Source organism: Anser anser (genome assembly GCF_964211835.1).
Source record: "Anser anser genome assembly, chromosome: 22".
Classification (NCBI taxonomy): Eukaryota; Metazoa; Chordata; class Aves; order Anseriformes; family Anatidae; genus Anser; species Anser anser.
In genome coordinates this window covers 9620018-9635740 of record NC_139743.1, presented here as the reverse complement: position 1 = coordinate 9635740, position 15723 = coordinate 9620018, and the positions used below count along the sequence as shown (strand labels likewise).

At 57.8% G+C, this 15723-nt stretch overlaps 2 protein-coding genes across 9 annotated transcripts in view; one reads left to right on the top strand and one right to left on the bottom strand.

Annotated features, from left to right (window-relative positions):
• The first annotated feature begins 871 nt into the window (after positions 1–871).
• Positions 872–8168, top strand: VSIG10L2 (V-set and immunoglobulin domain containing 10 like 2). Its single transcript, XM_083808158.1, is given in 11 exon segments — positions 872–2851; positions 3451–3735; positions 4135–4410; positions 4550–4831; positions 5071–5336; positions 5339–5726; positions 5820–6122; positions 6507–6629; positions 6709–6733; positions 6816–6940; positions 7025–8168. Coding segments are annotated over 11 exon segments (2712 nt in total). The 5' UTR covers positions 872–2292; the 3' UTR covers positions 7105–8168.
• Positions 8169–9603: 1435 nt separating this feature from the next.
• Positions 9604–15723, bottom strand: part of CDON (cell adhesion associated, oncogene regulated) — a 56648-nt gene continuing 50528 nt past the window's right edge. For 7 of the 8 annotated variants that reach the window (XM_083808152.1, XM_083808157.1, XM_083808151.1 and 4 more), the window contains 2 exons: positions 12740–12993; positions 9604–12055 (listed from right to left, as the gene is read on the bottom strand). In XM_083808152.1, coding sequence (XP_083664278.1) covers positions 11889–12055; positions 12740–12993 — 421 coding nt within the window. In that variant the 3' untranslated portion in view covers positions 9604–11888. The remainder of the gene's footprint in view (positions 12056–12739; positions 12994–15723) is intronic. The other variant, XR_014574575.1, reaches the window with a different exon arrangement.

The following is a 15723-nucleotide window of genomic DNA, read 5'->3' as shown; positions in this document are numbered from 1 at the left end:
GATTATTTTCTGCCCTGCGAGACCACCTGGTAGGGAAATTCAGGTTTTCCAATCGTGGCTCCTCGTTTTGGGTTAGGACGTTTCCCAGCGGGGGCTGAGGCGATCGCTCGGGCTGGGTCCCGAGGGAGGCGTCCCCGTTACGGGGGGCACTCGGAGCCCGCTCCCGGGCGGGCGATGGGGTGCTCCGAGGGGGCTCCTCGCCTCCTCGCCCGCTCCCCGCCTCGGCCCCCTCGTCCTCCTCGGCCCCCCCGGCGGCGGAGCTCTCCGGGGGAGAGGCGAGGCCGGAGGCCGGGCTCCCCTCGAAGCCGCTCGGCGGCCGCGGGCCGGGGCCGGAGCCGGGGGCCGCTGGCCCGGCCCTCCCGGAACGGCCCCGAGCGGGCCGCCCCGGGGCTCGAACCGGCGGCGGCCCCGCCGGGAGGGGCGGGAGGAGGCCCCGCCCCGCGCCGCCGCCAGGGGGCGCCGCCCGGTGCCGCCCCTCCCCTCCTCCCGCCGCGCCCGCGCAGAAGCCGCCCGGGGCCCGACGCGCGCGGCGGCGGCGTGGGCGGGGCGAGCGGGACGGCCCGGCCCTCAGGCCCCCCCCCGGCCCGGCCCTCAGGCCCCGGCCCTCAGGCCCCCCCTCAGGCCCCCCCCAGGCCCCGCCCCCCTCAGGCCCCGCCCCCTCAGGCCCCGCCCCCCTCAGGCCCCGCCCCCCTCAGGCCCCGCCCCCCTCAGGCCCCGCCCCCCTCAGGCCCCGCCCCCTCAGGCCCCGCCCCCCTCAGGCCCCGCCCCCAGCCCGCCCCCAGCCCCCCGCGTGCCGGGAGCCGGGCCCGGAGCCGAGCGGGCTGCGAGGCCGGGCGGGGGGCGGCGGGGGGCGGCGGAGCCTCGCGGCGGTGCCGCTGCCCCGAAGCCCGGCGGGCCCCGGCGGAGCGTTCGGAGCTGCCTCGGCGGGCGGCTCCGCGGCTCCGCGGCTCCGGGGCTCGGCTCGTCCCGCGGGGTCGGGCTGGTTTGGCAGCCAGCGGCGGTAAAACGGAACGGTAAATGCATTTGTAATGGCCGGGGGGTTGTTGCTGCCCCTGCGCCAGAGCCCCCGGAGAGTTGTCACCTCTTTCCGGCACTTTCCCTTCGGAGGCCGCGGCGCCGACGGCTTCGTCGAGGGCTGCGGGGACCCCGCTTCGCGCCCCGCCTGGGCCCTGGCCCCAGGAGCACGGCCGGGAGCTGGGGGCGGCCCCGGGTGCTGGGTGCCCGCCGAGCACCCGCAGAGGAAGGAGGAGGGAGAGGAAATGTGGGCCCCTGGCCCCAGCCCCCGGGTTTTGGGGGGGTGTGGGGGGAAAGGAGGCGCAGCTGAGGATTTGGGGCCGGCGTCTTGCTTGGCGGTGGCTGGGAGGGGGGTGCCTGGGGGCAGCCTCGTGTGCAGCATCGGCGGGGCGATCCTGGGCAACGAGCGATGGATTCTGACTGAAGAACAGGCCGGGGGGGCGTGGGGGGCACACGGGGGGTGAGAGATGGCAGGTAGCGGCCGGCGCCTTGCTTTGGCCCTGCTCCCCGCCACGCAGCGCTGGGGTTCGGCCGGGGACTGCCCCGCAGCGAGGGGCACCGTGAGGACACCGCCGCCACCGCCCCATGCTGCTGGGAAAACCGTGATTTTTAGCCCATTCCCCCTCACCCCCAGCGCTCTCCTGTGTTACTTTGCAGCTGGATCCGCGCCCCACGCTCCCTGCCCCCACATCCCCCAGCTATGCACAGTGCCGCAGTGGAGAAACCAGCAGGAAAGACGAAAAAGATCGGGGGGCTAATTTAATTAGTAATTGATTGTGGGAGAGTAATCGGGAACCCTTCTGAGGGGCATGGCAGCTGCCGCGTGGGGACAGGGCGCGGTGGGATGTGGCATCCCCCCTCCGTGCCACCCGCACCCCAACATCCTCCCGCTGTAGGGGGCAGCCTCACCGAGCCCCCCCGGTGTCCCATTACCGTGCCGCCCCCCATGAATGTTTCATGGCCGGGGCTCGGCAAGGAGCTGGAGATGAAATATCAAACCCCGCTCTCAGCGTCGCATCTGCTGGAGGATCAAAACCGATGTTTTTTTGCACGAGGGGGGGGTGTCACAGCTCGTTTTCCCTTCCTGTAGCTAGAAATTGAGAGGGGGTTCGGGGGGGTGGCCACTACTGGGGACACCCCTGCTGTGGGGGCAGGAGGCAACGCCGCCACTCCTGCCATGAGTGTGCCCGTCCTCATCCCTGGCACGGGGGTGGCCAGATTGCAGCGGCGTTGGGTTTCTGCTGGTGGCTTATTAATAACTAGGCTCATTAATAACTGATGCTTAATCAGGGCCGGGCCGGGGAAACCCAAGAGGAGGTCGGGGTGGGGAGCACAGCCCGGCGCGGGGGGCTCGGGGCCAGGCATGGGGGGCTCCTGGCTGCTCTGCCTGCTGCCGGCGCTGGTGGCAGGTGGGTGGCTGGGGGTCCCCGGGGGGGTCGGGCTGGGGGTGCCGCAGAGACCCGGCCAACTCGCTGCGCCTCTCGCCCAGCTCAGCCACTGGACGCTGGTTCTGCGTCCTACGAGGAGCGGACGGTGACGGGGGTGCGGGGCCGGGCAGTGGAGCTGAGCTGCGGGCCCGCGGTGCCGGCGGTGGTCTTCTGGAGCTTCACGGCGGCGGGGAGCACCGGGCCGCCGCGGGCAGTGGCGGTGGGCTCGGGCCTGGAGGCGGCGGTGGCCCCCGGCGCGGGGGCGCTGGGTCAGGCCAGCCTGTGCAACGGCACGCTGGAGCTGCGGGAGCTGCGCGCCGCCGCCGCCGGGCGCTTCTTCTGCCAGGGGCTCTTCCCAGAGCCCGGGAGGCTCCGTGTGGGATACGCCGCCGTGCTGCTGCGGGTCCTGGGTAAGTCGCCCCCTGGCCCAGACGAGCCCCTTGCACGTGTCGCCCCCCACAGCGGGCTGGCAGATCGTCCCCTCGGCCAGCAGCCAGACGGCGTGGTGCCCGCTGGTCACCGCAGCACACAGTGGAGGCCGTGTAGCTGTGCATGAGGGTATCATGTCCTAACAGCCAGCATAGCGCCCCAGTAGCCAGCATAGCGCCCCAGTAGCCAGGACTGTGCCCCAGTAATCAGCATAGCAACCTGCTAGCCAGCATAGCACCCCACTAGCCAGCATAGGAGCTCGCTAACCAGTGAAGCACCCTACGAGCCAATGTAGCACCCCACTAGCTATCCCATCACCTTGACCACCAGGCCACACAGCACGCCAGTAGCCACCTCCCATCTCCTTCTCCTGGCCAGCCTGGCATCCTGCTAGCTAACAGATGGGCTCACCAACCCATACTCATCCTCACCAGCCACTCTATCCCCTCACTGCTGGTTGTGGATCATCCGAGTCAGAAAGGCCACCTCTGGTTGGGAAAGGGGGGATGTGGGGGCTCTGGGTGGGATCAGGAGCAAGGGGCTGGTGGCCTTGGGGCTGCCCATGACTGGGTACCCCCAGTGCCTGTCTCCAGGCCTTTTGTGCGGCCGACGGCGGCGGCGGCAGCGGAGGGGACAGAGGTGGCCCTGATATGCGCCGTGAGGGAGGGGACGGCGCCGCTCAGCTTCTCCTGGCAGCACCGGGAGCCCCGGGGGGGGGCCCTGGCAGCACCCATGGGGCTGGGGGACTCCGGGGCAGAGCTGCGCCTGGCACCTGCCAACCGCAGCCACACCGGCTGGTACGTCTGCACGGCCCGCAACGAGGTCAACAACCGCACCAGTGAGCCCGTCTACCTTGACATTGTCTGTGAGTGTGACATCGGCTCGGCCCCGCTTCCCCAGGGGGCCCCAAGGTGGGGGGCTTGGTCACCGGCCGTAGGGGCAGCCCCAGGGCTGGAGATGCCGCTGTGATGCATCCATAGCCACCGTGGTGCCTCCAAGGCCACCGTGCACCCCGCCACTGTGATGCCTCCCTGGCCACCGTACCACCAACGCAGACCCGTGGCCACCATGCCACCAAGCTGTGTCCGCAGCCACCACATGGTCACCACGCACCACAGGACAGCCATGGGCACCGTGCGTGCTCGCAGCCACCACACGGCACCATCTCTAAGGAGGCTCCCCCAGCAGCAGGAGGGTGCCCCAGGTGGGGCTGCACCCCCCCAGCGGCAACGTCCCCACAGCTAAGGGCCCCGTGTCCCCACAGATGGCCCCGACGAGCCAGCCATCAGCGTGGAGCCCTTCTCCCCCGAGCAGGGAGGCTTCTCCGCGGGCGAGCGGGAGGACGTGGTGCTGAGCTGCCTGGCACCATCCAACCCCCCCAGCCGCTACATCTGGCTCCACAACGGCTCCCAGGTCCACACCGGGCAGACCTTTGTCATCGCCGCCATTGCCCGGGGACAGGCAGGCACCTACACCTGCCTGGCCGAAAACACCCACCTCCAAACCCGCACCCAGGCCACCATCATCCTCACCGTCTACTGTAAGTACCTCCGGGGGCAGCCCTGGACCAGCGTGGAGAAGAGGCGGTGCCCGGCGAGGACGTGGGTGCGAGGGGCAGGTTGGGGAGATAAAAGTGGGGGGGGACACCGGCCATGATGCCCCCCCCCCGCGCTGTGCAGATCCACCGGCCGGGAGCCCCAGCTGCTCTGCCTTGGCCACCGCCGACCTGCGGGACGTGGCCCTGCGGTGCCGCTGGCCGGGGGGCTTCCCCCCAGCCCGGCTGCGCTGGGTGGGCCTCGGGGAGGAGGAAGAGGAGGAGGAGGAAGAGGGGGCGGCAGGGCCAAGCTTTTCCATGGCCACCAACATCCGTCCAGGGGTGACCACAAGGAACGGCAGCTCCTTCGCCTGCCTGGCCACCCACCCCACGCTGCGGGAGGCGGCCATGTGCAGGACCACTTTGTGTGAGTGCAGACTGGTCCCCAGCGCCCCGACACCCCCCCTAAAACATGTCCCTTGCCCTCCCCCCCCCACTTCAACCCAAGCGCCGCAGCCGTGCCACAGGGCACACGTGCCCCACAGCTGGGCAATCCCCGAAGCAGTGCCATGGTGGCTGCCCCTCGCTCGCTCCCGAAAGGGATGAAGCTGGGTGGGGGGCTCGCCCAGTGCCGCCCCCTCCCCCCAATGCCTCTCTGTCTCCCAGGGGTCCCGGCTGGCAGCCCTGCCTGCACGGCTGTGGCCACCAAGCACGACGAGTTCGTGATGCTGCAGTGCCGCTGGGAGGGGGGCACGCCGCCGGCCACCCTGCGCTGGTGGGACAGCCGGGGTCAGGCGCTGGGTGTCCCCATGCCCTCGGCCGCTGTCCTTGTGCTGAGCGCCGATGCCAGCCTGGGGGGCCAAGACTTCATCTGCGTGGCCACCCACCCGCTGCGGGTGGCTGCTGCTGAGTGTCACCTCCGGCTTGGTAAGCCGGGATGTCCCCACGCGCTGTCCCCAGCAGCGCTGCAGCACGCCACGCCGGCAACTTGCACAGCCCCGGTGGCTCCGTGCCCTCTCGCTGCGCAGACGTCCCCAAGCTGGAGGTGGAGCAGAGCGAGGTGGCGGTGCTGGAGGGTGGTGAGGCGCGGCTGGCGTGCCGGTGGTGCGGTGTCACCCACCTGGGTGCCGAAATGGTCTGGTACGATCCCCGGGAGCAGGAGGTGCCACTGGGCATGGCTAAGTACCGGCTGGAGCAGGACGAAGCGTGGGCCAACCTCACTGTCCGGGATGCCGAGTGGCCGGGGGATGGTGGGACCTACCGCTGCACCGCAGCCAATGCCGTGGGCACCACCAGCCTCCCCGTCCACCTCCGTGTAGACCGTGAGTGTGTGGGGGGGGAGGGGGTGGCACCGGAGGGGTCCCCAGGGTGGACTGGGGACGAGCCCATCCCTGCTGGGTGCCATTTTGCTGCAGGGTACCCGGCCCCCCCCAACGTCACCATCAGCAAGCTGCGGTACACGCGGGCGCGAACCGAGGTGCGGCTGGAGTGGCGGACGCAGGGCACGGGCAACCTCACCGGCTTTGTGGTGCAGCGGCGGCAGGCAAAGAAGCCCCAGCGCCGGGCGCCCGGCCCCTGGGAAACAGCCGCAGGTGACATCGAGCCCCACTCCCGCGACCGGCGCCTGGGGGGGCTGGACCCCACTGTGGTCTATGCCTTCCGCGTCCTGGCTGTCAACCACCGCACGGCCGGGCACCCCTCCGAGGTGCAGACGCCAGGTGAAGTGGGAAGGGGCCAGTGCATCCAACCTCCTCCAGCATCCCCTCTGGAGCGGTCACTTGGTGTAAGGCATCAGTAGGGGCTGGAAAAACATCCCAGGGGCTGTCTCCCTACCGGGAGAGCAGGGATTGAATGGAGAAAGGCAGCATTTGCATCCAAGTGTGAGCAGCCATCAGTAGGTTTCAGAGTAAACAGGTGCAGGCTTCTGTCTCTCTCCACTTTCTAGGCTCTGCCAGTCCTTGTGCTGGGGTGCCTGGTGCCCACCTTGCTCACTCGTGTCCCCCTGCACATCTTGCGCCCGTGCACTGTCCCTGCTGCCCCTCGCCTCGTTATCTTAATTGCCCCTGGCAGGGATGGGCTGACAGGTAGCCGCTCTCTTCCAGCCGAGCCTCCCTTCGAGGCACTCCCCGCAGTGACAGGGGCAGCGGTGGCGGGGATGCTGGTGGCCACTGCGGTGTCTCTGCTGGCCGTGCGCTGCGTCGCCCGCCACCGGGACAACCTGCCACGTGAGTGCCGGGGGGAGGCTCGGCAGGGCAGCCGGGGCAGTGGAAGGACCCCCGACACCCTCACCTCGTCTGTTCCCAGGGCTGCACGACCTACTCTTCCACACGTGAGTGCCCCAACCCCCACGCCCTGGTGCCCAGCCCTCTCCGTGTGCACCTGGCCACAGGTGAGAGCCCCGTGCTCCCCAGGGCCAGCCCTGAAGCCCCAGAGCTCCCCAGCACGACCGAGGATGCTCCAGCGGCCACAAGCAGGGAGGACAGAGCAGAACGGGGACAGGGAGATGCGGGTGGCCCCAGCACAACAGCCACAGCAGGTACCGGTGCCCACGGGGCCAGATGAGAGTGCAGCCACCAGCCGAGGGGGCTGTCACCAAGGCTCCCCTGTCCCACCCTTGCAGAGCCACTCTCAGCCCTGCCAGATGCCGCCGCTGCCGACCTGCCGGTTGGTGTCCCCATCGTGGCGATGGCCACGCCATGAGCCTGGCCTGACCTCACCCCAGGGGCTTCTCCCCGTTGCTTCCTTTCCTTCGGTTTGATGCTGGGGACGAGCTCAGGTCTGGCAAAAGCACCAGTGACCGCCCCGGTCCCTGCAGCATCTCCGGGGCCAGACCCCAAGTGAGAGCCGCAGGGGCTCAGCCCCCTCCTCGCACGCTGCCCGGGCTGTACCTCACTCATTTTATTGCATCAATAAAGCTGGAAGGGTGCACGGGTCGGTGCCAGGCAGCCCCCACAGCAAGCATGGAGGGGATTTGTTTTGGAAAAACCTGAGGATGGACGGGGAGGGGGCTGGTGATGAGAAGCAGGGGTGGCGTGAGCAGGGCTGCGGCTAAGGAGTCGGGCTCTCAGCCCTCGTGCTTTTCTCAGAAGCACCCAGCGGTCGGGCGCTGCTTTGCACACAGAAAACGTTCCTTTGTGTCCCGCCCGGACACGCGCTCCCTCCTCCCGTAACGCGGACTGTCATAAAAATTTCGGCTGGCGGAGACAGATTGGGTTGCAGTGCAGAGGGCTGCTGGCGAGGAGCCACAGAGGAAATTCTTTGTGCTGCTTTAATATGCTTCGACATGAACTGCCAACGTACAAACAAGTGAGCCAGGGCCTGGTTTTGCTTCTTTACAATGTTTAAGAAGATGGTGGGGAAGATCCATAATTTTTCCCGTGGGGCAGGAGGGGCCAGGGAAGGGAAGGGAAGGGAAGGCTTTTCTCTTCTGGATAGTGCTGAGGGTTGACAAAACCACAATAGATCCAAGGTCCTGAAGCATTTTTGGGGCTGCTAAAGAGGGGGAAGCTCTAGCAGAGGAAGCTGGCTTGGGGATTTACCCGCTGGTCGGAAGGCAGCACAGCCCCAGTGCTGGGATGAGCCTGCTCGCACGCAGGGGGCTCCCAGCCCTGCGCCCTCTGGCACCAGCGCTGGCCTCCAGCTCTGCTGTTACTGCTGGGGCTAAAGAAAAGATTTAGGTGCCAACTCATCCTCACCGAGGGGAGAGCCAAGCACCAAAGTGCCGCTCCCAGCCCCCCGCAAGCCAGGGCCTCCCGCAGTGGGGGGTTTGGGGACCACACTGAATTTCTGAGGTTTATGCAGTGTAAAGAGAGCACAGCCACAAACCTTCAGTGGGGTAAGGAGCTGGTGCTCATCTTTACCCTGAAAGTCCACGTTTTTCAGGCCAAAATGCAGGACGTCAAAGATTGCCATTAATGATTTTTTTTCCCCTTTTCGGTGCAAACACAGAGGAAGGCAGGGTGTAAGGAAAGCAGCCCCTCGGCTCTGCTCAACCTTTGTCTTTAGGTTTACGCAAAAAAAAAGGAGAGTTCCTGGTAATTTCTCCTGCGTTTTGTTAATAACATGTCCACTAAGTATTGAGTAATGAGAACCAACCTGGCTTCTGTGCCCGCACAGTGTCTGTCCATCCGTCTGCTTGAGACCCCGGACGGCACCAATCACCACTCCTGCCACTCTCCATAAAGCAGCAGCATTCCCTTTAATATTTCTCAAACCACCAAAAAAACAAACCGAAAAAAAAACCACTTGCAAAAACTACATCATTTCAAAATATGTACAATTTCCAAAGGAATATTACAGCTTCTTAGAACAACATAGCTCATTCGCCATATGACAACAAACATGCATCTTGAATTCATCGCTGCCAGAGGTGACACCAGTGTAACTCCAGAACTATTCTCCTTGGGTAGAACTGCAGCCAGGTGACATGTTCAGAGATACCTGGAGAATCAGGGAGAGTTTTTTTTTTGCCCCCTTTTTTTTTCTTTTAAATATGCAGACCCCTATTAGGTAACAATTGCCAACTAGGGCACAAACCACTAGGGAGGTAATCAGATGGTGGCTGTAGGTGTAACGTTAGGTGAGGATCTCACTCGTAACTGCCTGGAGGACACAGTGCCCCACGGTTTAAAACCCCGAGGATGAGGAGCAGGCACAGGGGCTGAGGAACACGAGGGTTGCTTAAAAACGTGGCTAAACTCAGTGCTTGGGGAAACAATGAACCTGGAGTTCAAACCAAGCTCCTAACTACTCGTCTGCCAAAGCTCCAAGGAGGCAAATACTGGGGAAGCCTTGCATCAGGGTCTGCGATGGGAAACACAGCAAGGACAAAGCTGTGCTCCTAGGAGCGATGCAGAAGGGCAGGTTTAGGAGAGAAGGCGTTAAACAGAGCGAGGAGTGGGGCTGCGCAGCGTCGCTGGGGCAGAAAGCAGTCCGAGCCTAAGGATTTTGTGGCCCCAGGCCCACGGTGGGAAGGTTCAGAATTAAGCACCTCTAGCTGGGAGCACACACACCAAACCCCCACAATAAAGGTAAAAGTTATATATTTTTATAAATAAAATACAATAAAAGGAAAAAAAACACTTAAAACAGTGTAACTTGATATAAATAAAGCAGTCCACAAAGAGATTCTGCTAACAAGGCAGATTAGAACAGTTTCATCCCTGAACAGAACCCGTCCCAAATCTGACACTCGCGGTGGCTTGCAGCCCGCGGCCTTGGGCTCCTCTCTGTGCTCTCACATTGATCCCGCCCACCAATCTCACACCGGCATCCTACACTTCAGCATCAAAAAAGCAGACCAGCACATTTCCAGGAAATCAGAACAGGACATTGCACTCAAGCCGTGTTCATTCAGATGCTCTTGCCTCCCTCTGGCATGCACTCAGTCTTGCAACCATGAAAATCAAAGCCACGGTCGCGCATGGACGAGCAGAGTGGAGTTGCGTACACGGTAGAGCATTGGCACCAGGCTCTGGACACAAGCAAAAATAAAGCATCAACTACTGGAATAGTCTTGCATAGTAACCCGGCTCAGACCTAGTAAATTCTTATTAAGGGCTCTATTTATAAAGTATATAACACATTATATATATCTCTTCATGCTGCATGCACACGCACCACTTGGCGTTCAGTGGGGAAAGGAGACTTTTTGGGCCGGGCACAGTTTCTGAGCACGGCACACTGCACCTGTAGCGCCTTTGCAGGCACTCCCCGAGGGGTTTGCAGCTCCAGCCAGACCGGCTTCGCTTCCTCCCTTCCCAGCTCCAGGGCTGTTGCTGGCGCTCACTAGAAAAATACTTGCTCCATTAAAAGAAGGCTGCACATGTGTCGCCTTGGGGCAGCTGTAATTGTAATTTATGTGCCTCATGGCTGGGGTTATGCGTGCTGATTTCTGGAGAGAGTGCTTTACAGGCACAAGTTTGTTTTATTTACTTTGATTAAATTTGAAAGAAAAAAAAAACAACCCTGCAGTTAACATTGCAACACCTACATCATGCCGCATGTGCTGTTTCTGAAAAGGCAGGCAGGTTTCTCAGAGCCGCGTGCATGGCCAGGCTGGAGCACTTTGACAAGGCTCATTTTACCTAGGAGGCAAAGGCAGCTAGTCAAGCAATTAGTAGTATCCCCTTTTTTCCACTCCAAACCAAGGAGTTTAAATGCAGTCAAACTGAGTTTTTGTCTTCTGCAAGTGAGCAGGGCAGCAGGAATAAAGCATCACAAACACGATGTTCTGGGTTTGATTTTCTAACAGCTCGCGGAGGACTCACCAGGCTCAGGAGCTGCACTGCAGTGGATGACACAGTGTGGGAGGAGCACGCGGTCAGGGAAACTCAGAGGAGGTTCTGCTGCAAGTTTAACAGCTCCACACCATAGCCACTGGAAATTAAGCCACCTGACTTAGCAGTAATTATTTACTAATGAGCTGTAAAGGTCAGCTCAGCTAGATCACTTTTGGCAGCAGCCCTCTTAAGCACCTCCTGCTTATCGCCATCCCTCCTGCTCTGTGGGACACAGTGGGTGAAGGTGATTGTGAGACTTACTTTAGGCTGGGTCACTTCACCAAACCACCTTGCCATCCAGCTCTACAGACATCACCTGGAGCAGAAGAGAGCAGATGCCCACACCCAGGCTGCTGCCAGAAGAAAGGCTGCAGGCTGCAGCCTGCCCCGAGCACTTGCTGGAGAGCAGGGAGACCAGCGGACCAGGAGTGTTCCAAAGCACCCCGACAGTCCCTCCTCCTGCCCAGGTTCTGATGACTGCTTGGATTACCAAAGCACTTGTAAAAAGAAAAGAGCAATCTGCTAGTACAACCGTTCAAACAGGCTGGGCTTTTGCACACACTTCTGAAAAGGAAAGAATCACTGAAATAGTGGCAAAGACCTACAGGTGCAAACAGTTGCCAGAACATCTCTGAGCTCTGCCTCTGAAGCCATATTGTAACTACTCAGCTATTCATTTTCTTACCCACAGTCCCTTATTCACCCTTGTTCCATGAGTTCTTCCCAGAGAAGCTGAAAGAGGACATGGAAATACATGTTCAAGCACTGTGATGTTAAGTTGCCAGGAATGTGGCAGCCCCTGTGAAGGTGGTCCTAACATCAGAACTGCTCAGGTGTGCTCCACACTGCTAACTCCGCGTATCAGACGCTTTTTGTCTCCTTGGAAGTGCTTCTCTCGCTGGTCATATTCCATGGAAGACACACTACACACTTCCCATTGTCGTTCTTTATATTATTACAAATCTTTTTTATACACATAACCAGGCTAGTTTCATGGTGCATGGGAAAAAAAAGGGATTTCAATGCATAAATAATATAAAAAGGCAACCATTTAAAAACAAGATACATTCATTCATATGACACTACTACAAAAAATAAATAGTGACTCTCTCTGTTATAATTAACATCCCATCCCTCCATTAGTCCCTTTCAGCGACTCTGCTGTGCAGTTACTGGCGTTAAGTGGGGAAAGCGGTCACTTCCTCAGGTCTCCTGAAGCTGGAGCTGTCGGAGGTCCCCAGAACCATTTAATGTGACACCGGATGAGCTCCATCCTGGCTTTTCCTTACAGTCCTTTGAAACAGGCTGAAGAATAAGGGGACTCCAGCTCAAAACGTGATTCGATGTTTCTGAGTGCAAACAGTTGTCACCTGCAAAGCAAGTGTAGGGTTTTTTGTTTGTTTTTAAACAGATTATCTCCTCTTTAAACTCAACAGACTCACAAGCACATTAAAAATTCAGATTAACAGATCCTGGCAAAGCACTCAGCACAGATTTATTCTCATCTAAGCAGGCACAAAGCCTACATGCAGCATTAGGCAACGGTTTAGAGCATCAGCTCTATCCAAGCACACTGATGGACTGATATCTAATAGGTTACATTAATTAGGTCAGGATTATGCAGCCCAATCTCCATCTACATTTCTGTGCCTGTTCTCACCTACGGGAATCTAAGCCATCACGGATGCTTGCTCATTAGGAAAAACTCCATTAGGCAGCATTTCAGCCGTCTAGGTCTGGTCTGGGAGACGACGAGTATGCTGTACCACACGCAACTACAAGCCAGCATAAATCAGTCACAGCCTCATTATCTGGAGCATGCCTGCTAAATGAGCTCCATTAGAGGCATCAATCATGAAGGGCATGGCAGCCACAGGCACCTGAGCATTGCCACTTCTATTTTCTGCAACGGGAAAGGTGGAACACTTAATACCTTTTCCAAAGGACAGGTCTTTTGTGGGCCTAATTACTAGTTCCTCCGCAATAAATTACCGCTTCTCTGCAGAACCCACCTGGCTTCAAAGCCCGGCGGTATCCTCTCCAAAATGACTTACCATCTGTGTACTCCATGGAGAGCTGATTGATGCTTTCTCGACAGCAGGGATGCTGGGCAGAGGGCTGCTCTGCCTTCTCTTTGCTGTCCTCCTCCAGCTGTGCGCTGCACTCAGGGACGCTGGAAGCTAAGCACATGGCCACCATGACATGATTCAGAGGTTTCATCTCCAGACTGTCCTGCTGGTAAGGTGCTACGATGGGCATGACAGGTAGCGTGTTGCTGCTGAAAGTGCCATTGGTTTTGGTGAAACACCTGAAGACATAAGCCAAAACGGAGTTACTCAGAGCCCTGATCACCCACACGTTTTTTCTTTCCACTACTTGACTTATCTTGAGAAACTGCAATTTTTAAGTACTTTACCATGACTTATTTACTATAGCAACAGTAAGAATCTTGCCAAGTAAGTTTTGAATATATTTTTGGATCAATCCTGACATTAAGAAAAAGATCAAGCATTTTTTCTCCCAACAGACAGCTGAAAACATTGTAAACATTTGCTCAGTTACTTCCCCCATCTGTTGTGACCTGATGACCTGACTTGCAAGTCCATTTCTTCATCAAGGCAGCCCCATAAAGCAGGTTTTCACTGCCAAGAAAAAGAGCTCAAGTTTGAAACCCAAGCAGCAAGCTTAAGTACCTTGGAAAATAAATACTAAGTGCTATTGGAGTGAATGCAAATTAGAAAAATATATTCAACACTATAAACATAAAACCCCTGTGTGGTGCGACTCAGATTGTGGCCCTACAATACATGTGTAAGGCTGTGAAACTGGAGTTAAACTGCTAAATCAATTGTTACAGCCAAGGTATTTAACCTTTAAACAAAAAGGAGCTAGAGACCTTAACAGACATTCATACCATTGCAGTAAGCAGGGAAAATGCCTCGTGTTTAGAGCTCCACTAACAACATAGACTCACCGAACATTTATATAAGTAATTACTACAAAAGGAAACCCAAAAAATCACACTTCGCTGTGGTTTAATACAAAATCATAATTACCACAAAAGTAAAAGGTTGATTTGTATAGCTGCCATAAACTAGGAAACCACCCCCAAAACGCTCCTGGTTTTGAGGCACAGAACAGAGATGGATAAGCAGATGAAGTGAAAGCAAGTATCCCACAATGATAACCTAATGCTATCACTGTGTCCTTTAACCGCTTGTTTCACAGTGACCAGCGAGGGAAAAAAACAAACAATACTGCCCACTCCCATCTGAACCATGACATCAGACTCCTCAGCATGGAGATACGGATGGAAAACGACTCAGCAATGCTGTTTTCTGGCATTAGCGAGACCACTAGAAAGGGGAGTATGTTCAAAACTAGCGCTAGGGAATGATACTCTGAAGCACTCAAGAGAAGGTTAAACAGGCTTCAAATTTTACACACAAATTATATGCTGATATGCCAAATGGATACAACTCAGAGCATTCTTTTGCTGCCAAACCTAAATATAACTGTCGCCCGTTCTGCTCACGATGACAAGCCCCATCCATCTCACTGCACGCAGTTGTTTATTACCACTTACTACACCACCTAAGTGCTGGCATTCGGAGCTGGCACCCACGGCTGTGCGCAGCTCTACATGGGATCAGATGCATTTAACCGACGCACAGCAGAAAAACCTACGGCGTGTAACAAGCTACAGGGGAACTTCTGGAAATGAACCCATCCAGAAATCATCAAGTACTTTTATTTTTTTTTTCCCTAAATAAGCTTGTTCCAGCAATCACCTCTAGCCAAAATAACGTGGTTGTACATACTTATGATATAGTTGTGCAGTTTGAACTATGAGCTCGGAGCTGGAGTACCTGTCATGCCTGTATTGAATAAAAACAGCTGGAGTGCTAATGTATTCGTAAGCCTTGTTCCATAGAAGAACTGATATCCAGGATCTGGCTGTTCAGGTGCTAGCTCATCCGATATGAAGTGTTTCTTTAGAGTGACTCCGGCCCAAAAGTGGGCAGAGCTGATCTTTACGCTGCTGAAGGAGGGGAAACATTACTTTGACATTACCAGTGACAGGGTGTCGGCAATCAGACCTTACTTGGATAGCAGCTGATCCCTCAGCACCAAAGTACTGAACTCAAACGGATTTAAAACTGGGAGACGCTAAGCCTGGCTGTTACAGAAAGGTCCTGCCAACTCCCACGGTGTGCTTTTATTCCACTAAGGTGACGGTGATGAGTAAAAACACCACACTTGAGGGACTTCTGCTATACGCGTGGCCAGAGCCTCACGTTATACTTCCACCTGAGAACGGCAATTGACAGGGCCAGAACTGAGGATCAACAAAACATCCAGTATCTGCGGAACGCAAACAAACTTTCTAGACAAGAAGTGGACAGCGTTCCCCCCTCACGGACGAGGTGGGACAAGTGACAGCATGGGACAGGGCTGGGAGACGGCCACGGGGCTCTGCAGAGACCCCCAGGGGCTGCGGCAGGGCCCAGGAACCCGCTGCCTCCAGAGCGGCGCGGGGACAGGGCTGCGCCTCGCTTCGGCACGCGGCAGCTCTCCTATTTTGTCCTTCCGCTCACACAGCGGCCTCCGAGTCATTATTCCAAGTACCAAAATACCACAAAAGCCACTGAAGAATCCACATGAAACACATCTGGTCTTCAAACAAATCCATTTATTAGTTTGCATTTCTTTCCGCAGAGGTTTTGACTACACTCACTCATTATTTAAAAAATTCTTAGAGAAACCCATTTAAAATGTTTGGTTTTGCATGTTTATAGGACTTTCTTTTTAAAGATACAGAGGTCAGTGCAGTTCTTTGTATTACTCTACTGGCTTGAGTGAAGTTTCAAGACAGCAGTTCAGCTTTTCAAGCTTAAAAAACCACATTCTGACGGAAACTAGCCATGGGCGTATCCAGAGCAGAGTATGTGTGAATAGGAATGGAAAATCTCTGCTGCAGAAAACACATTTTGCATCAGTTCTCAGTGCCAATATCCTACAAACCATAATCTGACTT